Source organism: Plectrocnemia conspersa, unplaced genomic scaffold (genome assembly GCF_051122295.1).
Source record: "Plectrocnemia conspersa isolate PC_06_02 unplaced genomic scaffold, ASM5112229v1 ptg000010l, whole genome shotgun sequence".
In the NCBI taxonomy this organism is placed as follows: Eukaryota; Metazoa; Arthropoda; class Insecta; order Trichoptera; family Polycentropodidae; genus Plectrocnemia; species Plectrocnemia conspersa.
The window spans coordinates 12,511,783-12,537,391 of NW_028277174.1; the positions used below are offsets into that span (position 1 = coordinate 12,511,783).

At 29.3% G+C, this 25,609-nt stretch overlaps 2 protein-coding genes across 2 annotated transcripts in view; both read left to right on the forward strand.

The window, feature by feature from the left end:
* The first annotated feature begins 115 nt into the window (after positions 1 to 115).
* Positions 116 to 14,905, forward strand: LOC148230661 (ATP-binding cassette subfamily C member 4-like). Its single transcript, XM_088194896.1, has 24 exons — positions 116 to 276; positions 1,003 to 1,233; positions 6,162 to 6,296; positions 6,495 to 6,699; positions 6,762 to 6,987; positions 7,175 to 7,272; positions 7,350 to 7,547; positions 7,618 to 7,891; positions 8,065 to 8,234; positions 8,299 to 8,463; positions 9,806 to 9,943; positions 10,007 to 10,174; positions 10,233 to 10,400; positions 10,468 to 10,670; positions 10,741 to 11,084; positions 12,309 to 12,539; positions 12,608 to 12,714; positions 12,789 to 12,912; positions 13,248 to 13,418; positions 13,482 to 13,609; positions 13,683 to 13,805; positions 13,882 to 14,004; positions 14,083 to 14,243; positions 14,305 to 14,905. Exons 2-24 carry the CDS (start codon positions 1,007 to 1,009, stop codon positions 14,639 to 14,641), a joined length of 4,224 nt encoding a protein of 1,407 aa, XP_088051022.1. The 5' UTR covers positions 116 to 276; positions 1,003 to 1,006; the 3' UTR covers positions 14,642 to 14,905.
* Positions 14,906 to 23,390: 8,485 nt separating this feature from the next.
* The window catches only part of dally (division abnormally delayed protein), a 217,380-nt gene continuing 215,161 nt past the window's right edge, over positions 23,391 to 25,609 (forward strand). The window contains exon 1 of the mRNA XM_088194287.1: positions 23,391 to 23,707. Coding sequence (XP_088050413.1) covers positions 23,506 to 23,707 — 202 coding nt within the window. The 5' untranslated portion in view covers positions 23,391 to 23,505. The remainder of the gene's footprint in view (positions 23,708 to 25,609) is intronic.

Sequence of the window (25,609 nt, forward strand, 5' to 3'; positions counted from 1 at the left end):
ATAAATGAATGTTTAATCTTTAGACATATTTTTTTATATTTTCGTTTATGTATTGTGCTGGAAGTTATAAGGAAACATGTGTGTCATTTCTCCACAGTATAAAACGAAACGTAGTCGCGAGCTGTAGCCTTCTGTGCGGTAAAACTTCACGTTTTACCTTTATCGATATTTTATAGTGTTTTGATGAATTCCTATCTTCGGTCTCGTGATCTTATTTTACTATAAAAATATATTCTTATCGTGTTTATAAAAAGTTATTTAGGATTGTGCTTTGAAGTAAGTAATATAAGTTAATATACCTTGATATTATATCATATTATAATATAAAAAACCTTTTTGAACTTGTATGATTATTTGTGATTGAAACTATGGCAATATGAAATTCATATCAATATTATCATAAATAAGTTATGTATTATTTATAAATAAAATTATAATAATTTTGTTATGAATTAACCATATTAAAATATCTTCTGTAAAATCCAATTAATGTATCTAAAGTTGTTTATTTAAAAAATATATAACTAATTATAATTATTAAGATCAAAAGGAAAATAAAAGAAGGTTTATTTAATTTATATTCATCTATTCATTTATTGAATCATTGTGATTTGTATTCACTGTATTTAAGGTTGGAATATGTTTTAATAATTAAACTTCATCATGAAATATATGTAGTAGTCGTTTCATAATTATAATAAATTAAATATATATTTTATTTAAAAAAGATCATATCTCATTTTTTAAATTTTATTATAACATTTATGTTTCGTGTATGTACATAATTTATTAAGTTATTTAATGTGACATACGCGCATAAATAATTACGTATTATAAAACTTGACGTGAAATTGTAAATTACATTGTTATATAAAATATAACACAGGAAATTTTACTCGCTGTGAATGCGATAGTGTCATATTAAATTATGTGTATTTATGTAAGAAAAAAAATTATCAACCAAGTAACTCGAGTAAAATATGTTTTTTTTTTCAATTGAAGGTAAATGGCGGTAGGCAACAAGAAAAACGAAGATGAAAAGAAGGAAGACCAACAATCGCAGGCTGTCAGGGAAGAGAATACTTGGAAAAAGGCCAATTTCATGTCGAAAATGTTTTTTACCTGGGTAATGCCGCTGTTTTGGAAAGGAAAATATAAAACTTTAAACATTTCTGATGTTAGTAAACCAGCAGACGAGGATATTTCGGAGAATATAACTGATAAACTTGAAAAGTAAGTATGACTTTCTAAGAATATATCATATGTAAAAACCTCTCAAATACAGTTGCTATTATATATAATATGATTCATAGTTATTTTGGACACCTCTATTTTTCCTTAAATTAACATCACTTAAAATAAAGAGAAAATAATTATTAAGCTTATGTAGTAACACATGAGAATATTATATTCTAAGAATTTATACGAAATATTTTTATTTACAAAAAAATACAAATTTGTAAGAAATCTAACATCATACAAAGTAGGCCAAAAGTCACTTTTTATTTCAAACATATTTTATTTAATTTTATATTCTACACGATATTCAGATTTTTCTGTACTGTATTAACACATTAAATATATTATCATGTGTCTGGCCTTCATCATCATTATTTACTTATAAATAAGAGTTTTTTAAATGGCTCAAAAGGTTAGATTTTCCACCAATATTTTTTTCAGCTCAAGTTGAAATCGAGGCTTTATGGCAAACACTCGCTCTTTTAAATATCCCCACAAAATAAAGCTGGAGTTATGAGAGCAAAGAGATTGAGAATTTATTTGAGACTTTCTCAGAAAAACTTGTATTATGTCCAAGATGCTTAACCATCCGTAGGTCACACGTAAATTACTTACGTCGTTGGTCGCGCCTGAGCACATAGCCGCCTCTTTAAAGCTATAATATATAATAGAATGTTAACATATATTTTTAACATATTTATTATATTTCGATCTCTTATAAATAAAATAAAATATAAATTATTATGAAAAATACTTAATAGAAATTATAAAATATTTTTCTTATCAATGCGAGTTTATCCACTTTTTCTCACATCTTGAGCAATGATGTCCTCAAATCGCAATTCTCTTAAAACCTATTTAATCGACTGTATCGCATTTCAATTCTAAAACATTCTAAAGCCATGCCATCAGTTGCCCAAATATTTATTTCAAATAAAGTAAATAATAATAGAAATAAAATACCCGGAAAAATATTCAGCTCAGTTTAAATATAAATGTGGATGATGTTCTCTCTCGGTCCGTCATGCAAAACAACCAATACGCAAAATTAAATGCTTATAAAAATAGTAAACATTAGTTGTTTTATTTATGTAATTTCGCATGAATAAGAAATAACTCATATTGCGGTTACAAATAACTTATTCTGCGGTTTCAACCTAATACATAAAAAATATAAATATAAAACATTTAAAAAAAATTAATAAATACACTTAAAATATTTATTATAAAATTTTAAAAGAACAAATAAGCTAAATAAGAAGCATAAGTAACAATTATATTATGATTTATGTATGTATGTATTATTTATTGACTTAATTTTATTTTATTAAAGTTGCATGAATTTATTAAAAATATATTTTTTAATTTCTTTGCAATTTAACTTAATTGATTTTGGTAAATCATTAAAGGTTTTAAATGCAATATATTTTGTGCTAAACTTTTTAGAAAATGCTTGAGGGATATATAAATCAGCGGTAGATCTAATTTTATAATTATGTAGTTACATCTGAATTTTAATTTAGTATTTATAAAAATAGGGGATGTAAAATCTTCAATAAAATCGATTTTCCCTTTAAAATTATTTGGTTACCATTATTAGTTTATAATTTGGTAGAATAGTAACAGCAAAATTTTTATTTTCATATACAGTGAAATCTCGTTGTAACGAATACTGAAATAAGGAAATTCCCAGTATAACCAATATTCAATTTGTCCCTAAAAAACTTTCATACAAAATGTTTTCATTGTAACGAAGACTGTCTCAGTATAACGAAATATTTAAATCCGAATTTAAGAATGACGTTACAACTTGTACAATATTTCTTCGAATTCAGTTCGTCCTTGACTTGGCGTGTGCCAGATGTGTCCACAAGTAACATTCAAGGTGTTTCGCTGACCCTCAAACTTTTTTTAAAACAATTTTTTAACAAATTTGATTGTGCATTTTTAAGGATACTGCTCATTACAGTATCCTTAAAAATGCACAAAAAACGATCTGTCAGAGGTTATTTTGATGCTGTAGTAATATGGTAATTAAAAATTGAATTAAAATTTATCATCTTCCTACATTCAATATAACGAATTTTCAGTATAACGATTTTTTTCTTCGGTCTCGTGAGCTTGTATGTTTTTGGTATGAGCATCGAAAGGCAAGTTTAACAACAACAAAAAATATAGCACTATTTTGACTCGCTGCCGCTCGCGCCGACTTTTACTGTCAAACCAAAAAACCTAACCTTTTTTTAATGATATTGTATTGATTTATTCTAAATTTCGTCTTTTTTTAATATCATTAAAAAAAGGTCAGGTTGTTTGGTTTGACACTAAAAGTCGGCGCGAGCGGCAGCGAGGCGCCTCCAAGACGCGCTAGAAAGATACGAGTGAATGCTAGAAAGAGACACTACACTCGGCTTTCGGTCGGTATTCGCACGCATACAGCTACACTTGGTTTTAGTCATATGCCAGTCTAAATGTGCCGCCGGTCCGCAAGAAATTATTTCCGGTCCATGAAAACTTTCACCCGATTCGGGGAATCCCTTACTGATGCGAAATAGCCTTGGTAGTTTTTTCAATTTCATATTTGTGTGAAAAGACTTTTTCATCTATGTCAGTAATAAAAACCAAACAGAAGAATCGATTGGATGTTAGTTCAGCGCTTCGTCTCTCAGAAAAAAACGCTGCAACCACGTATATCAAAGTTTCTTGCAAAAAAGCAGCAGCAGATGTCGCACTAACAAAACATTGTAATTTTATAGCATTAGATTAAATAAATAATATTCTATCTGACATTGGTTTTTATTTTGGGTTGACGCCGGTCCGCGAAATATTTTTCCCAGTTTTGCCGGGCCGCGAATGTATTGTAAAAAGGTTGAAAAGCACTGTGTTAGATGACTATGAATATGTGCATAATAAATGTTAACTGATAATATATTTTTAAATCTGTATAAAATTTGTAACATTGGTAAGTTTTGTTTTATTATGTAATCAATATGGTTATAAAAATTTAATTTTTTATCTAAAAATAGACCTAAGAATTATATATTATCAGAATTATTTACAGTGATTGTGATACCAAAATTATCATTAAATATCATATAGTTAGGTTTTTTACATTAATTGTTAATTTGTTTAATCTTATCCATTCACTAATATGGATCAAATCACTCTGCATGTTTCTTTGCATATCTTTGTATGTTTCAGTTATATATTATATTAGCACTATATCATCAGCATAGAGATGACTCCTGCCTGCAAATTTATATAGGGTTCAATCATTTATATATTGATTCAATAATAAAGGTCCCAAAATAGAATCTTGTAGAATTCCATACTTCACCACTTCACATTCCCTTTGTATACAGTTTATTACAACTACTTGTTTATTATTTAAATAGCCTTTTAATAAATTTAGCATTGGTTCTACTATTCCAATATGTTTTAATTTCTCTGATTAAAACTAAGCTTTTTTAAAACTACAGTTTTAATAAAGCTTTTGACACAGTAAGTTTTGTTGTATTTCAATATTTAGCCGCAAAATATAATTCTTAAATGATAAAGTTATTTCTGGCTCACACGTAGGAGCACGTGTCCCACACGCTTACAAAGTTCTAGGAAATTTGTTCTGCTGTTTAATCGGCATGCACAAACAAACAAGTTTTGTCGTGCTTAATGTTGATTTGCGCTATCATTCATTTAGTTTGATTCAGTCATTTGCTAAATATACCCCTGCGAAGCTGAAATAAATCAACGCAGGCAGTCACCATTTATAGAAGGAGAATGTCGTCAAGTCACATTTTTTGTGCTGTTTTTGCTAGTTCAAATTGGATTTTTAAAACAAGGCTTTTGTCAATAATATTGCACTATTTTTACGAAGATTTTACATCCCTATTTTTTGTAGTTTAATCTGGGACTTATTAAGATTATGATCTAATGTACTTTTTGTCATGATAATTTTTACTTTTGAACTAATTTTACTTAGAAAAACATTAATTTTGAATAGCCTTATTCTCATGAGACTCCTTTAATTCGTCATGCATCATTAGCAGGTGCGCGCGTGGATTAATGGTCGTTTTGTCGTCATATAAGTTCGTTGAATGATGGTTAATCTTAAATTCACCATTTAGTCAAGCAGAACAAGATATGACATCAAAAACGTGTGCCTGAGAGTTCTGGCGGAAGGATTGTAACTAAATATGAATAAAGAGTATTTACGTTCTATATGTTGATTATATTATAGAGTAGTTAGTTGTTTATAATAAAATAATATATGTTTATATGTGTAAATAAATTTATTGATGTATATTTATTATTTAATTATAATAATACATACTTGAACTTCTATAAAAATGTTTTTATATAATTGAAGAAAAATACCAGGAATATTTTCTTAAATGTAAAAATTTAGTATATAAATGGATTTATAGCTCAATTTCTTTCTTCTTTTTTTCCTTATATATTTTGTTACACATATACTTCACCTTGATTTTTTAGTACTATTTGTTTCTATGATTTATTGATCTTGATAACCTATTCGATTGATGTTTTTGTTATTATTTTTTTATTACGCACTTTGTGTAATACATTTGATTCACTCAGATAAAATTAGTATGTACTTGGAATATTAAAATGAATTAATTAAAAAAAATATATGATCGAAACAATTGTTGCTATGTTTATATATAGTCATAGCAAAGAATATGCGTAAATATAACTATAACATTCCATATTGGTAGTATAATTACACTTGATGAGAATGAATACACTATACATGTCATTCTAAAGCGATTCAAGCGATTAAAGACACATTATTCAATGATAACAATGTATTTTTAAAATTAAATGGTATGTTTTTATTTTATTTAAGGTATTTATTGAGATTAAATTATCATAGTCAAAATCTTAACTGTGTTATTATATTGCAGAAATTGGAATATTGAGATAGAATCTTCTGTTGTAAAAGGAAAGAAACCGTCTTTCTTAAAAGCACTGTCCAAAACGTTTGCCTCAAAAAATATATTGACTGGAATATTGACGCTTATCAATTGGAACGTTTGCAGGTGAGATTTTTTAACACTACATAATTATTTACCTAATTTGGTTATTAAAAAGAACAACATATATAATGAAAGATAAACACAACACAAGAAAACACATTAAGAATGGTTAAACATAATTATAGATTGTTGAAAGTGCTTTAACATTTGGCAGTATAAATTATCATAATGTGACTAAAAATACATTTAATTTGATTTCAGAGCATTCCAACCGATACTTTTGGCTTTATTAATCGACTATTTTACTGTGAATAGTACAACATCACGTGAAATGGCTTATGTCTATGCCTCTGGATTAGTGATATTAGTATTTTTAAATATATTTCTAATCCATCATGTTACTATGATATCTCAACGCATAGGAATGCAAGTTCGAATAGCATGTTGTTCTCTCTTATACAGAAAGGTATGCCTCTAATTTATAAATGTTTATATTAAACATAAACATTAATGATCACTTTAACTTAGATTCTACGCTTGAATCACCACTCTCTCAACAAAACAACGACCGGGCAGATAATCAATCTGATGTCAAACGACGTGAATCGCTTCGATTTGGTCTTCTTGTTCATTCACAGTATTTGGATATTGCCATTCCATGTTATAATAGTCTGCTATTTGATTTATATTAATATTGGTATGGCAGCACTTGTCGGAGTCATCAGCATCTCGATACAAACTCTACCAGTGCAAGGTATTTATTATCTTAATGTTAAATATCAATATCTTTCACAGTACAATATTTTTTTTTAAATTTGATTGAAAGCAAGTAAATTTGCAAGTCTGATATTGATTATAAGCATCATAATTATTTTAATTCAAGTAATTCTACTAGTACTTAATTATAATTCTAAATGATTTACATTTTTATTTTATTCTAGCTTATTTAACCAAACTGAGTTCAAAATATAGGGAAATCATAGCTATAAGAACAGATGAAAGAGTTCGTATAATGAATGAAGTGATTGCTGGTATTCAAGTAAGTTTTATATACATACATATATTTATGTTGTTTATGTATTTTTATTGAATTACATTAAATTAAATTCGTCATAGGTAATCAAAATGTATGCATGGGAAAAACCGTTCGAAATGGTTGTATCGATGGCTAGAGCAAGTGAAATATCACCGATTACAAAATCATCTTATATAAAAGGTACATATCAAGCTTTTATAGTGTTCACTGAAAGATTCACTCTTTATGTTACACTAGTAGCTTACACTTTAATGGGATTCCGTTTATCGTCAGCTATTGTGAGTAAATTCAATTTTATGTGTAATTATATGATAATAAAGTATGTTATATATATTTATTTATGTTTAGGTGTTTCTTTTAGCTCAATTTTATAACACATTACAAAGTATCATGGCTATTTCATACCCAATGGCTTTATTATCTGTCGGCGAATGCTGGATAACCATCAAACGTTTAGAAGATTTTCTTCTAATGGATGAAAATAAAGAGTTGAAACCGGACACGAAAAAATATTTTAATCCGAATATCATCAAATCAAAGCATCCAAAAGAGAATCAAGAAATATATACCTTCGGCAAACATACAACGATAGATACAGAAGGAATAGGATTCAGTAATTTAGGTTGTTCATTTAAAATATGCAATATGCGACGTCTAGAATCAATATCAGATATTTTATTGTAGCATACAAATCAAAAGCAATAAACATATCCATTATATAGACGTCATATACAATAATTTTAATAATCGAAATACATATATATAATGATTTTAATAAATCGTTTTTTGTTATAGGTTTTATTGAAGAAAATGATGATGCATCTCCACAAACTGTTAAATATAATGTTAAAATAGATAATGTAACAGCTGCGTGGAACGCCGAGCAAATTGCTCTAGAAAATATTTCACTTAAAGTATCAAAAGGATCGTTATGTGCAATTATCGGAGCTGTTGGTGCTGGAAAAGTATTTAATGATCACTCATTATATTTAGTTTAATATTGTTTTTGTATCAATAATGTAATTTCAGAGTACAGTTTTAAAATTGCTGATCAAAGAACTCTCTGTGAGCTCCGGATCATTTTCAATGGACGGTACATTTTCTTATGCTAGTCAAGAACCGTGGCTGTTTGTGGCTTCTGTTAGAAATAACATACTATTTGGACTACCATTTGACCTCAAAAAATATAGAGAGGTAAGTTATTTACACAATAGTAATACACAAATATTTCTACAGAACAAAAATAATATGTTGTTTATTTACAATTTTATTGTATTAAAGTTTTAACATCAAAATTAGTTTGCTAAGGTGGTAACAGCTATTAATTTAAACATGTGCATGTGGATGGATCCTTTTAGTTTGTTCTTAGATCTGTGGCTCATGTTGATACACCTCTAGTTTACAATATCCCCATAAATAAAAGTCAGGGAAGTGTAGCTTGGCAATTTTGTAGGCGAAAGGTGTTCAATGAAGTAAATTTTAAGCAGATTTTGAATTAAATTGAAGGTTTTCTAAATTCAAATGACTTATAAGTTAAATTTTATACATTACAAATTCAAAACCCTTTGAAAAATATCTTGAATAATTATTTGATTAATTGCTGTGTTTAATATTAATAGCCTTTGTAACAAGCTGGTATTGTTATCAATTACTGTAGATATGGTAGTGGAGGTGTTTGGTTTTTGAATTATTGGAGCTTTAGAGATTTAAAGTTAAAATGTCACTGACTGCTTGTATCCATATATTGTATTCAAGTTATGATATAATATGGTTGTAGTGAAGGCTGTTGATAAAGTCTACTGATGCTCCACCTCATTGTGTGGCCAACCCTTTCATGTGTGACATGTTTCCTACATTACTCTACCCTAGCAATTTCAATATTGCAACACTAAATCAGGAAAAGAGACTCAAAATTTAACGTTCTATCCTGCAGCTCTTCTAAAAATGTGATGTTGCTGTAACTGTTGTTGATATTGTTGGAGTTATGGTTGATGTTAATAGAGTTTGAACGAAGGTAGAAATTAATTTGTATACTTATTCTAATTGGCTGAATTCTAACATGTGAATTAGATTGGATCGACAGTAGACTTTAAGTTACATTGTTAAGATATATGATAGGACGACGATTATCACAAAATGTGGTTGTCATGAGGGCTCCATATTGTGAAGTGGCCATCCTGTTTAAGATATGCAATTTTTTTACACAGGTCTTTAACCAAATCTTTTCACAATCTATGTAAAGTTCACCAGCTGGTAATACATAATAACGTCCTCTGAACTAAAATTAGGACTCAGAATTTTATAATGCTTCATTATGGTGTGATCCATGTCTTAATAGTTAGCAAAATACCATTAAATAAACTGCATATTTCTCCTTCATTACATATTGATCCATAAAAATACTGTTTTTCCTGCCACACAATAAAACTTATTATTATAGAAATACAATTAATTTGCAGAAATATTCATATCTATTTTTTTTTTAATGTATGTATATGTAAATACAACGATATTTAATGAAGCATTGTATCTATAGGTTGTGAGAGTTTGCGCTTTGGAGGAAGATTTTAAGCAATTCCCTAAAGGTGATCAAACGTTGGTTGGAGAAAGAGGAGTATCTTTATCAGGAGGACAAAAAGCTAGAATAAATCTAGCCAGAGCCGTTTACAGAGACGTATGCTTTATAATTAAATCATCTTTGTCCACAATACATCTTTAATTATAATGTGATTTTTAGTCCGATATATATTTATTGGACGATCCTTTATCTGCAGTTGACGCACACGTGGGACAACATCTATTCGAAGACTGCATCAGTACTTATCTAAAAGGAAAGACTGTTATATTGGTGACGCATCAGCTACATTATCTGCACACCGTCGATTCTATTGTCATTATGAAAAATGTAAATATTTAATTGAGCAATCAAATAAAGCAAATTATTAATAATATTATATTCGTAGGGTCGATTTGAAAGCCAAGGCACATACAATCAATTAGCCAATAGCGGTCAAGAATTTGCTAATTTGTTAGTTTCTTTGCGTGAAACAAACACAGAAATGGACGGCGAAACGAGCGATCCACATAAGAAAAAAGAAATTCTGAGAAGAGTCTCACAATTGTCTATTTCAGTATGTTATTTCACTGCAATTTTATATTAAATTATAATTGACCTATAAATAAATTATGATTTTACAGTCTTTAAACAAGAATGATTACAACGAAGATGATATAGCCGAAGAAATGGTCGAAGAAGAGCAGCTTAAAGGAAAATTGAACATCAATTTGTTCTATAAATATTATAAAGCTTCAGGAAATTGGCCGTTCTTCTTTTTTATGGTTCTTGTTATGCTTCTTGGTCAACTGTCGGCCAGTTTGTCAGATTATTGGGTCACATATTGGTAATAATATACAATATATACAATTCTTATAACAACAAAGCAAAATTATACATGATTCTTTAAATTTTAGGACAAATCAGCAAAGCATGTTTGACTCCCAAATAATATTCAACAACATGTACATTCAAAATCAAACATATGTCGATTATAACTCGTCGTCTAATATATTATATCTCAATTATAACAAAAGCAGCGGTAATCACACGTTTGATTTAGAAGAAAAAATTGGACCGTTCACATCCTTGGAGTATTTATACATTTACAGTGTAATAATTGGATGCTGTGTTATAACAACATTATCTCGGTCTGCATTGTTCTTCAAAGTTTCGATGAACGCATCAAAAGGATTGCATAATCATATGTTCCACAAAATATTGAAGGGAGTGATGAGATTCTTTGATACAAATCCTTCAGGTATAAATTAATATATAATATATACTCGGTGTTTTAGTAACTAAAACATATACTTTGCACTGCATAATTATATATGTATATTAAGTCATACTCTTTGTATATATGTATTTCCTCTGTGCGCAGCTCTAGAAACACCATACACTTGGATATCACAGATAATGGGCTGAACGAAATCTTTCTATTATGTTAGTATTCAATACGTTTATTTGACGCAGACGTCTTGTGTCCAATATCATTCATAAAAGTATTCACAGTTGTAAAATAGAGTGAAGCAAAAATGCACACTTATTTTGAGATCAGATATTTCACTCTTATAAAACGATATAAGATCTTGAATTTCTTTATAGACAATGATTTTTGTTGAATTATTGTCATCTGTCAGCACATAGAGATGTGTTTGATAATCTGATTGTGACATTAAAATCTACCATGAGGGAAGCATTCGTATCTTAAATAAATTTATATCATATTGAGCGATTGTCCTTGTGACTTATTTATTGTAATGGTGAATTGGTAATTAGAGCAGTTTGAAGCAAATAAGCAAACATCTAAAAGTCAGTGGAAATTTAAATTAACACATACTCGTCGTTAAATTTACCAGTCAAGCTTGTTGCCTTGATTACATACACATTCAATTACTTCATAAGCAGCTGCATTTTATAGCATGGTTTTGTTGGGTACATGTTTCTTAGCATCATAATATGACTACTAACCTCGAGAATTAATCTATGCTGTGGTAATCCACTTGGATCTAGGAAATCTATACACCCCAATTGGATAATTGGTAGCTTTTTCTTCATCCATTATCTAGCCACCTTTCAACGCCACGACACTTTACAAACTGATTTGTTAGCATATTGTTAATAGAAATGATTACACTTGTACTTGCTATTTATTTTTACACTTCTTATATAAGTCTTTCTCTTACATCTAAACAATCTTCTCTAACATGAATTGTCTTGGTCTCCTATTGAGTTTCATTTGGTACACCGTTTGTTCATATTATTTATTTTTTCATCAACATTTCTTTGGTGGTATCTAAGAGTTATTTTGCTTAGTGAAATTTAAACATGCTATAATAAATAATACTTAGATAAATCTGAAGTTCACAAATAGACATGCAAACTAAATTTAAAGTTTACTCTGTAAAATAAGCATTAAAAAAGTAGCAAATATTGGTATTTTATGAAATAAGTAAATAATAGTGTTTTCTTTATATTTTAGGTCGTATTTTGAACAGATTTTCAAAGGATATAGGAGCAGTTGATGAATTACTACCAAAAGCTCTAATGGAAGCTGTACAGATATTTTTAGTTATGACTAGCATTCTAATTTTAGTTAGCATTGCTAATTATTGGATGGTAATACCAGCCGTTATACTTTTCTCACTCTTTGTATATATTTTCACGTTGTATTTGTATACGGCAATGGATATAAAACGACTCGAGGGAATAAGTATGTCACTTATTTATTAAGTTATTTGCTGTATAATACATGTATTATATGTATTTATGTATTTATAGCCAAGAGTCCTGTATTTTCACATGTAACGGCAACATATAATGGTATAACTACGATTAGAGCTTGCGGTGTATCAAATAGATTTATTGTTGAATTTGATAAATATCAAGTAAGACCATTTACAATCAATTCCATTGTTATGCAAACAATAATCTAATAAATGTATTCTATTTATTATTGCAGGATTTACATACATCGACATGGTATCAATATTTATCGTGCAGTAATGCTCTTGGATTTTGGTTGGATTTTATTTGTTCAATATTTATAGCAATAGTGTCGTTTTCTTTCATCCTTTTTAAATCAGGTAATGATTTACAATGTTAAGTATATATTTTACACTATAACGAAGAGCCATTTTGTGGTTAAAAAGTCTGTTTCTAAATTTGATTAATAATTGCCTACTTTGTACCATCAAAAATCATAGTTATATCCAATTTTGATATAATTTGACACTTCAACTATAGTTCAGAAGCTTGTGGTTAAAACGTACGTCTCAAAATTGAATGATTACATTATCATTCAACACCATCAAATAACGTGGCTTAGCTAATTCATAATTTTGTTTTTAATACTCTTTCGTAACTGGATGACTACTTGCAGTTAAAAAATATTACTTAAAATTGTAATTAATAATTACAGATTCTGCACTATCAGGAAACGTGGGTTTAGCTATTTCCCAATCGTTGATTTTAACTGGAATGTTACAATTCGGAGTACGGCAATCAGCTGAAGTTGTTTCACAAATGACGAGCGTCGAGAGAATTTTACAATATGACAACATTGAGAATGAAAAGAATTTAGACGAAGGAGGTAATAAGAGCAATTAAACTATTTATACATATCTTTACACGTCATGTAAACTCTGTTTTTTAGAAATACCAACACCGAAGCAATGGCCAAACGACGGTGTCGTAAAATTTGAGCATATGTACTTAAAATATAATGAGACCGATCCACCCGTATTGAAAGATCTAAACGTTACCTTTGAAAGTGGTTGGAAAGTGAGTCACATTTACAATAAGTCAATCTACTTTATTTTTATTTTGATATGCATTAATAGTTTAATATATTTAGGTTGGAATTGTTGGTCGAACCGGAGCTGGAAAATCGTCATTGATTGCGGCACTATTCCGTCTATCAAATATTGAAGGTTCAATACAAATAGATGGTATAGATACAAGTCTAGTATCATTACAAGTATGTAAAATAATAATTTGATTTACTTTAAATACAATTATAGTTGCATTATGTTTTATTTTATATTAAAATTTAGGACTTGAGAGAAAAGATATCGATTATTCCGCAAGAACCAGTTCTGTTTTCGGCAACGATGAGATATAATTTAGATCCTTTTAGTATGTATGAAGATGCTGATCTCTGGAACGCCTTAGAATATGTAATAATTTATATACATACATATATATATAAATTTTATGTATGTATGCATATTTTATATAAACTATTGATTTTATAGGTTGAGTTAAAAGACGCAGTAACATCGTTAGATTATAAGGTTTCCGAAGGTGGTTCAAATTTCAGTATTGGTCAAAGGCAATTAATATGTTTAGCTAGAGCAATACTTAGAAATAATAAGATTCTAGTGCTGGATGAAGCGACGGCTAATGTTGATCCACAGTAAGTTATAAATATGATTTTATACATAGTTCATGAACTAAAATATGTTTTTTGTTTATAGAACCGATTCGTTCATCCAACAGACAATTAGGGTAAAGTTTAGAGAGTGTACCGTTCTGACAATAGCTCATCGCTTGAACACAATTATGGATTCGGATAGGGTGCTTGTGATGGATGCGGGAAGAGCAGCTGAGTTTGATCATCCATATATATTGTTGAGTAATCCAGAGGGTCATTTATCGCAAATGGTGTCTAAAACTGGTAATGAAATGAGTAAAATGCTTTACATGATGGCCAAAGAAGCGTATATTGCATCGGGTAATATTCCATTTGAATATGATTTAGACAATAGTGTAAAGACGGATTCCGAGTCAAATAAGTCGTTGAAATATGACTAAGTATTTTATATTTTTATGAAATTACAATTAAGATAAAAAAATAATTTGATGAATAAAAATGGACTGGAATTTGATCTTTGATTACAATTATAATTAGAATGTTAAGTATGGTTTATGTATATAGAATTTTTATCAGTTTTAATGTTGTATATAAATTAAAATGTATTATTAGCAATACACTTGTTAGATTTCTTAGAATTATCAACAAAAATGTGATGACTGATAAATATTTATTTATTTGATAATAAATTTTATTTATATACAGCTATATTTTCATTAAAAATTACCGTGTTCAAACTGTCTCTTATCGAAACAGTAGCCGTATTCCTGGAAGAAGTTTTGTTGTGTTCATGTAGTTTTCACTATTCTGACCAACGCTCACTCGCTGCCGCTCGTTAGCACTTAACCTATTTAAATTTAAATTCGTTTATATGTAGCAAAACAACGTTTTGCTACAGGAATACATATGTATATGAGCGTTGGTCAGAACAGTAAACACCCCATTAATCCCTCGCTGCAACGATTCTACCTAAAAAATTATAATTATAAAATATATTTTATTTATTTATATTTAAATAAATTTGACATCCGAATATAACTTAAAATATTTTTTTAAATAAATTTGACACCCGATAACAGGAAAGTGCCGAAAAATTTAGTTATTAAATAAGATAAACTTTTGCTTCATTACAAGAGGTGTGCGTTATATGCAGATTTTTAAAGTACGGCCATTGGTATAAATAAGCCTATTTTCTCAACCGTCAACACTACTAAGAGGAAATTTATAAAAGTCTTCACATTTGCTCACAAAAATATTTCAAAAGTGCATTCGTGCATTTCGAGAGCCATCACAAAGACTTATTAAAATACATTTCTACAACAGAACGTAAAGTACGGCCAATGGTTTAAATTAGTCTTCTCTCACATTCGTCCAAGCTTCGTACAAAGAAACGTATAGAATACTTGGCACTTGGTCACACCAAGGCTCACTCATCACCTAAAAGCAACCTACGACTCCAAGACTCCGGATCATACACTGAACTCGACTGACCAAGAGGCACCAGAGACCAGAGAGACTCACCATTTTTACACGTATCCGAATCTATCTCGACCATCTGGTTTTAGATGAAATGTTGTCAAAAAACTTAGTTCCTTCACTACTGTTCCGCCTGAAGATAATTTTGTTAATTTTTTATTGAATTAATTAATTTCTCAATTTTCTTAAAATTATATTCTTGGTTATGAAAACATTTTTTGCAATGTTCTATCAATGATTACTACCGCGGATCTTACATTAGATAATTTTATATAAAATAATATATTATTCTAAATTTAATATATGATATTACTCTAAATCCATATTTGCATACAATATAGTAAATTTTGTATTGATTCATATAATTATGTTATATTATATATTGTTTTACTGTGGTGCTCGCTAAGAGGATTAATATCACTCCATAAAGCTCAAAAGGGATTATTCTTTAAGTTGTTTTATTTTGAGTTATTAACTACGTCCGGAAAATGACGGAAAAGCGTTTATTGATTTTGGCTTAAAACTTTACATCGAAACTGGATACTTCATTGTTTCATTTTTGCTGGAGATTATAACCACATAACAGCAGAAATTATATTTAAAGAGTCAGATATTCAGGTGAATTGTGAAACAAGATCGATTATGATAAATTATGTAAGCTTTCTATTTGCATGTTTAATAAAAGCTATTCAATATTGTGGTATGGTGAACAGTGGACATACACACAATACGCTTAGCATATTTTGAACTCGTAATACAAGTCTGCACTGGAATCTGAATCTAAACCTTTCAACTTGAAATGGGTATAGCCACAAACGAGTTGGCCGACAAAGGTAAAATAAATATTCAGCCTCCGAAACAAATAGCAAAATTTAGTCTGGATTTATTGTGTTTGTATTTTGCAAAGTTTGCCTTATAAGTTTTATATTTTTTTACTTAAACTCTATTTGTGTTTTCGGCGTTCTATATATTTTTACCATCGCCTGTAATGGATTTTTCATTATGTTCGTAAAAAGGGGGATTGCTTAGAAAACTTTTTAATCATCAACCGGTCGTTAAAAGAAAATATATGGATTTTTTAATTTAGTAAATTTAGAAACTTTGTTTATTATTCTATAGTATTATTCAGAATCTGAGATGATATAATCGAATGAGAGAGTAAATTATATTTTTAATGGTGCTGATTAGATACAAAAAGAATCTGAGTAATATGCAATTCTGAACATGCAGAATCTTTAGTACGTGTTTAAATGTACAATAGAATAAAACTGATAGCTGAATTATACACAAAGCAAACATTTTTAAGGCGATAACATATATTATTTACTGTTCACACAAATACATTCTATTTTTTATGAGCTAGTGGATAAAACAGATATATATGTATTATATATAGATTCATATGATCGATAATATGACTGAAATAGAACAAATAGTAAATAAATTAATAAACACGTGGAGAAAGGCAGGGGTTATAATTAATAAATCATATATAATCATAAAAATACCCGTGCTATCATATAGATCGCATAAAATGTTTAAAATTATTTTTCATCTGATTTTCCGTTTTTAGATTTAAAACCCCACAGCGAATCTGAGACAAAACTCTGAAATATGTCGATACAGTATTCTGGCTCGTAACTACTCATCTCTGCTGCTGTGACTCCGTGGCGTTTCTTCCCTCTGTGACTAAGTGTTACATATTTAATAATGCTGGTTCGAGTCAGCTCTAACGAATCGTAGATGAGGGTGTTTGAGAGTCAATTGCATCGCTTCTTGTACACCCCTCCGAAATGTGTTTACGCCTTAAAAGAAACGGTCTAAATCTACTCCGGTGATCGGTAACGAAAGAGTCGAATTACAATAATAACGTGCGCAGAGTAGTATGTATTAACTAGCGCGCGTTCTTTTCCACAAATAGTTTTTTCTCTGGTACTTATGAGTAAATAACGTCTCGGGATGGATGTGGTATTAGATAGTATATGCAATAGTTTCAGTTAATATATTAACGCAATTATTTGGTTGCGGAATTTTTCTTTTATTCTATTGTATGGCTCTACTTTTAACACCGGTTGATCTCTCTTTTTACCTATAAATTGTAACAAATTCTGCGATTAGCTGACATGTAAAACACCAATTAATTAAAGAAATACATTTTATTGTCTACCCTACTGGCACATAAAATTTGGAAGATGTGTCTACACATTACGAAGAATTCTCACAATATCTTCATCGATAATATCAATTAGCTACTCGATTGTGGTTACTGTGTTTTTGAGTTATCAAAAAATATAAAGGATTCTTTCACAATCCTGAAAAAAATATGCGAATACCTTTTTTAATAGATAAAGTAAATATATTTTGTAAGCGTGCATAATATATATTATCTAAGATAAGGCACGAATTAAATGGTTTTTTGTTAAGCTTGTACATGCGTATATCTACAATACGTGTTGAGATTCAAAATTAATTTGATAACTTAACTTGCGATTGTTCATGTTAATTTGATAACTAAGTAGTATAAATAGGAGCCATTTTATTCATCAGCATACATTCTTTTAGTGTTCCTTACACGAGAACAACTTCAAGAATTCTAAGATGGCAGCGAAAGGCTCGAGAATTGCTTTCATCTTTCTCCTTTCCTTGATGATTCAAGTTAGTAGATATAAAAAATATATTTTATTTTAATTTAATTAAAATACGTGTATTTAGGGTTCATATTCTGACTGTGTTTCTTGCGATTGTCTACCACCATCATGCTTGCCTTGCATTCCCGTAATGACGTGCCGTACTCCACCACCGCCAATCTGCTTAACAACTTGTGCTCCTCCATCTTCGATGCTGCCTTGTCAACCAACGCGCATTCCTCGACCAGCTTGCCGACCAGCATGTGCTCCGTCAGCTGGCTCTCAAGCACGCGCTTCTCCATCCCGACCACCACCATGCTGTGTTACCCCATCACCACCAGCTTGCTCCTCAACATGCGCTCCTTCGTGCTCACCGAGATGTCCATGCCCACCCACATATTCACCATCATCGCGTAACCCGTGTGCTCAAACTCCACGCTCCTCGCGTAAATCTTGCTACTTATTCTTATACAAATGAATGACAATATAATACTTATTATTGTTAATAAATCAACATATCCATTAATATGTATTTTATTTTTTGTTAATGCTAATCATTACCATAATTTCATTACTCACATTTATCCTAATACAATATATATATTTGTTTTAAATAATTATCCATAACTTATAGAAGAAGTTTTTTCTTTTTAGTTATAAAATTATCTCAATAAAATCTAGCTATGATATGTCACATCGAGCACTCGAGAGCACTTTCGAGTAAAACACTAGTAAATCGCACCATATGGCGCCCCATAGAAAGACGAGAAAGCAGAGTTTACATTGACGCCCATTTTAAGTCATATATAGATACATTATTCAATAAATTAAAATCTATACAATTTTTAGACAATCTATAAAATAAAAGCTGTATAGTAAAAAAGTAATGTCATTAGCATATAAATTTAATAATAACACACAGAAAATGGTCGGTTGAGTTAGATTTTATTAAATATACTCTCCGTTTTATTAAATATACGATGCTAGTTTATTATTTTTAATCTCACTTTATATTTATAATACAACGAATAATATTAAATCTAAATGTTATTTTTCGTTTATCGTTTAAACAACATAATTGTTTCAAGTCAAAGTTAAACCATTTAATAAATTGATTTCAATTTAATTAATATAAAATATTTCGCAATCAAATGGTAATTTGAAGCAAAGGTCGCTCTTTTTTCATTGTGTTAATTACTCGTCGATAATAAATTAATCTAAGAGTTTGTAATATTTTTTTATAATATTATGATTTCTGATTTTACAGTAATTGCTTTAACATTATTTTTAAATTGCATTAATTTATTATTCTATGAAAAATAAATAATGTTTTAATTCGTTACTCGTAGATAAATTAAATGTATTTTTTTCAACGTTATAGAAAGAAGAGTTGTGTTCACTCATATGAAGCTTAATTTTAAAATTGTCGCCACTATTATAATCAGTTCTCTTTCTAATTAGTTATTTAACAGATGAGCATACATTTGGGTTTCATATTGCTTTTAATTAAATAGTTTTAAAAACGTTAACTGTACTTTAATTAGCCTAAAAGGTATTTTTAGCGATACCATTTCTTAGTATTAAAACTCATTATATTTAAAAAAAATCTTTTTATTTAAACTTATAAATAATTCAATGAAGCTAAGATGAAATTCCTAATAATTGATAGATACTTATAAAACATACTTTGAAAAAGCATTTGACTAATGAATATTATTTTTTTGTTACTAGGCGTCTTCAAATTTATGTTCGTATCCATATTGTGAATAAAGTAAGAAAAATACTTATATAACTTTTTCTTTGAAATATTATATTATATATTTCACTACTTTTTTTCTATGTTGATAATGTATACTATTATTATTATATAAGTTTAACTTAATTGTAAACGTTCCTGGAAGAAAATATAGCTTTAATTATTTTGTTTTATAAAGCTCATAAAATTTTTCATTGAATTCAAAAACTCAAATAATTATGAATACTATTATATAATGACATACAAAAGTATCTTGTACATAAATACTTATTTTTCAATCAACCAAAGAAAAAATATTGGAATAAATATTAAAAAAATTTGTTTCTCCACTATTAAAAACAATGGTGTACAAACAATCGCTTTGATCTCTTTTCATGAAAAAAAGTATTGTCGTAACATTCATTCTATAAACGGCAGAAAATTAGCGTTAGTTTTTGCGGGTAGATACTATAGAAACCATCGTTAAACATTATAGGTCAAAAAGGTAGATTCTATCGTCCTGTGGACTACCATTAGCAAACATGATGAGTAGGTACTACCTGACCTGACAGTTAAGTGCTAGTATAGTGTCAATAAAAATTTTCATATACATAAAATTATTTTATAAATTTATATTCATACCTCGTTGGTTAAGCATCGATTAGCCAGTTTTTCAATAAAACAGCTAGAAAAGACGGTCAAAGCCGGTCATGTTTTTATTTGCTCGACTTGCTGAATGTCGATGGAGAATCCCTTTCGAACGAAGAGATGATCCAATTAGAATCACACCAAGCACCAGATTAAGAGGCCAGAGCGAGCTTTCTGTCGACATTTAACCTCGAAGGATTTGTCAGAAGCGCTTTCGCATTTCGAACAAGAAATATACATCTCTCTTCACTGGGATTTTAACAAAGAACGCAGCGACTTTTGCTGCACTTATCTGCTAAAAATAAATGAAAAATTGATAAAAATTTATCGAGAAATTTGAATATATGAATAATCTATATATACTATATATGTATATGGATAATCTTTTTACTGATTTTATTAACAACAATTTTGGTTAATATTTATGCATTAAAATTATATTATATAAATTGATAAATGATATTCGTTATTCCTGTATATGACAATGAATCCAATAACAAGCCTTTGATTGAGACAATTTTTAATAATGGCAACTGTATCTTGGTTACGTATTTATTTAATCCGGTAAAAATATACATAGATACCTCGAGCTCTCCCACAAAATTAAATTGTACCCAGCGGTTTTTCTTTAAAATTAAAATCTGCAAAGATCATTCTAATAAAAACTAGACATCAGCTGATTCATCCAATTGTAATGAAAATTAAGTATGTTTATTAATATATCATAAAGCGTTCATCTGCCTTTTTGTATTTCGAAATTATTTATTGTCTTTAATGTATCTTCTTATGTTGCTTTTGTTTATGACGTTTTCAAGTAATGAATCCACGAATTTAATTACCCCTTTGAGTAGTGACTTAATTTAAACACTTGTTAATTTATTGGTATACATCTGAAAATGAGTTAATTTCACGTATTTTTCCATAATTATTTGCATTGTTACTTATTTATTATTATTTAATATTGCATTCTATTAACACTAACCGATACATTTAATTAAAAAGATTCATAATATTTCATTAAATGACATACATATTTCTGGGTTCTCACCTGTCCCATCAAAATTATTTCCCTGATCTGCGATTTCCAAGAGCTGTATTTATTATTTAAAAATAGACCATATTATTTTAAAATACAAAAAAATATTTTTCATATCCCTTTAATGTATTAAAAAAAAATAATTAGCAAAAAAAATAACACATATTTCATGCCCCTTTAATTTACTTAATAAAATAATTTAACAAAAATATTTTTCTAAGAAAAATTAAAATTCAGGTTTGAAGACGTTAAGTCAGCGTTATAAAATATGTGACACTTGCTTACAGAGGAGAGCGACACGGTGAGAGACTCCGCGGAGTCACAGTAGCAGAGACGAGCTAGGAGACTGTATCGACACGAGAAACATCAGCGGATCGTTCAGATAGTATCAGAAAAAGATATCTCGACAACTCACAGACAAAAATCACAGCAGGCAATAATACAACTCGACATGCCAACGAAAACTATAGTTCTAAGACATGCCATTTCAACTGCACTACCTCACAGCAGCATCTACATTCTCTATACATTGTGGTAATTTATATATGTTTATAAACATTATCATCTTTTCTGGCGGCTAATTGGCTGCAAAATCAAACTTATTCGGCCTCAAAACCGATTGTGAATATCCCGATAAATTGTGTTGCGATCGACTATAGCATTTAAATGATAACGTTGTTTTATTTGGTGTAATCCTTGCCAGACTTAATAATGTAATTATTCTTAAGTCATTGATCCTTGTATTTTTTATTTTTTTGTTGACCGTCAAATGTCAAAACGAAATTAAAATCGTAAAATCGGTAATAAAATTTGCATTGTTAAACAATGTTTTCAAAGTGTTAATCGGAAATCTCTGTCCTTTTTAACTACCTGCTATGGATGCAGCTGTGAATTCAGCAGATTTAAACTTTGACTTGTTTTCAAAATTGCAGAGGTTATGAACCATTAAAAAAAATTGTTAGCATAAAACATTTTATTGCATTTTTTTTTTAAATTGTATTCAAAAGCAGGGGATCTACCCGTTATTTTTTTGTTACGGTTTTTATTCCCGTTCAATTAAATATATATACATATATCGGTCAAGTTCCGGTTTTCGTTCTGAAATAAATATCGTTTTTTTACAGTTTTCTGTTTATGGTTCAGCACTGAGTGATTCTTTTTTAAATGTTTTTACTTGTATTAAAAATTAATTTTTTAACATATTTTAAAACATTTTATTTCTTCTATTGCTTATAAACTATATTAATTTATATAATAATATAGTATAAACAATAATAATTAATTAAAGGTATAATAATTAGTATTATAAATATATAATATATTATAACAATTTATTTTATAAATAAAGTAAATTCGTATATTCACGGCTGAAGTATACAGTAATTAATTTAACTTCCAATGAATTTTATTTAAATTATTTCGATTGAGGAAATAAACTTTAAGACAGGGAAATCCCCTTCAACGCTTACTTGTGTCGCTGGAGCTACTAAAACCACCGTTGCAATTTTGTAGAAATGAGGATATGTGTTTTTATTTTCACTTGTAACAACTAAAACAAACCCGTACAGGATTTATGGAAAATGTCACCGTTTGGGAATCGCGGGGCTGCTCGCCGCTGCAGCTTAGGAAGCGGTGGTCGCGCGAATTGTTCGCATGCCGTTGCCGGCCAGTCTGCCGCGAGCGGTGGTCGTGGTTGGTCGTTTGTTGTGCGCTCGGTCTTTGTGACAATTTTCCGGTCTCCGTTTCGTTCGTCACGAGACCGGCTAGTCGTTGTTCGCGAAAATGCATTTCGTAAACGTGTGTCGCGCTCCGGTGCTCTCTTCGCTCCTCTTTGTTTTGGTTTTGAATGTGCACAGTGCTACGCCGAGAGACCTTACCGCAGCCGGCAGGACCGAGAGGAACCAGGACAAACTGTCCTGTGACAACGTCCACAGCTTATTCGCCAAGAGAAACTTGACATTGGACAATGGAGCAGGAGATAAAGGTAAGATCAGTTGGATGAGCTTTTAAAGCTAGCCGTATTACTATTAGTTTCGTAAAGTTTTCGCAACCGCGTGCACTTTGCGCTGGCAAACCCTGCGGCGACGCACGAAAAAGTCTGGGACAACTTCTTGCAGTCTCTAATGTGGAATTTGCGACGGAATGTGTCAAATCCAAATTTTAATTTGCTGCAAAGTAACTTTAGAAATGTCAGTAGCTATTGCAAGTTTATTGACTACCGCCAGAACACTTTCAATTGGGGTATATAAGGATAGGAAAAGTTGCATAGATTTGATCTTATCATTATAATGGCTAATTTCACTTGTCAGTCCGATCAGTTGCAAAGTATTGCCACTACAAAAAATATTTATTTTTACGTGCAGAAATCTTTTTTTAAAAAACATTTTTGCGGCCATATCCGAAAGGAAGTTTTGGTTATTAGGCGTTTTATATAGCAATATAGTATTCTCTTACTTTATGTAACTATATCATTAATTAAATATGTTTTATATTAAGGAACGTTTTACAAGGAATTTGCATTCAATGTTGAGTTGACAAGGTTTAATAAATACTGTTGAAAGATCTCTCCGTACAAAATGAGTTTTTTTAGATGTTTATGTCGTTTAAATACCACAAGAAGGTTCACAATATGTTTATGTAAAAAAAGGATGAAAAGTTCTTAAATAGTTCTTCATGTTTGCTAGTATTAATTTATGAATTATTGAAGATTTTTCATACACACGTAAATTTTATAAATAGATGCAAATAACCATTTTATTATATATATATTTTGTGTTAGATTTATCTGTTTATTTTTACAAGCAATAATTTAATCAGTCCATCTATGTAAACTATATGTTTAAAATTATTTTTGGCGCTGAAGTTTTCTTGGTGGTTTGGAGATGTAATATTTTAGGCCTGTATTTATTGTTTTGGTAATTATGTAAAACTTTGTCTTTTATCTTAAATGGTATGTTGTATTTTACCCGAGTGATGGTATTCTGATAGAGAACAATAAAATACAATATGAAATATTTTTATAGATACAATAATCACATCACACTGACGGTTTGTCATTTTATGACAAAGTAACTCACAATTTTTAATAATAGCACTGAATCATAAATGTGTTCATTAAGTAATATCATAATTTAAAAAAATAAGTATAGTTTCGAGACAACTTAGGAATTCTTGATTTTTGTGCCGTCTCATGCCGTGACTTTTGATTTTCTACTCAAAAAGTTAAAACGAACACAATATCACTAGAAATGTTGCAGCTCTAAAATCAAAAATTGCTGAAAAAAATAAACATTTTTTACAAAAGACCGACTATGTTGCCAAAGAAAACTATTTTCGAAGTTGCTCTCAAAAATATGTTCTAATAATGAGGAAGATCTATTACAAGGACTTTTTCCTAATTTATTATAGATAGTTCGGATCAGATCAATACTGATGACGATTTCATTAACTCTTTGACCGGGATCGCAGTATATATACGGTGGTCGATCTTTCACTATTTTTGTCTACCGCGGATAGATATGTATATAACTGAAGAAATAATAAATATTTGTATAATATGCATATTTTTAAATTTGATTTAACCCTTTGAGTAGTGAGTTAATTTATACACATGGCAAAGATAATTATTTATGTTGTTATTTACTTTTTTCAATAAAAAACAATAATAAGTAAATAAATAATAAAATAAATCAAAACGATAAAACGTTGAGAATCACTATTTTTTTTGTATAGTTTACTATAAATGCAATCATTTATAGTAAATTATACAAAAAAAAAATTGATTTATTTTACTACTTTTTTGTATTAGTATGTATTAATAATTTGCTTTAATACTTTTTTATTATTAAATTTCGTTAATTTATTTTACATATTTATTATATATTAT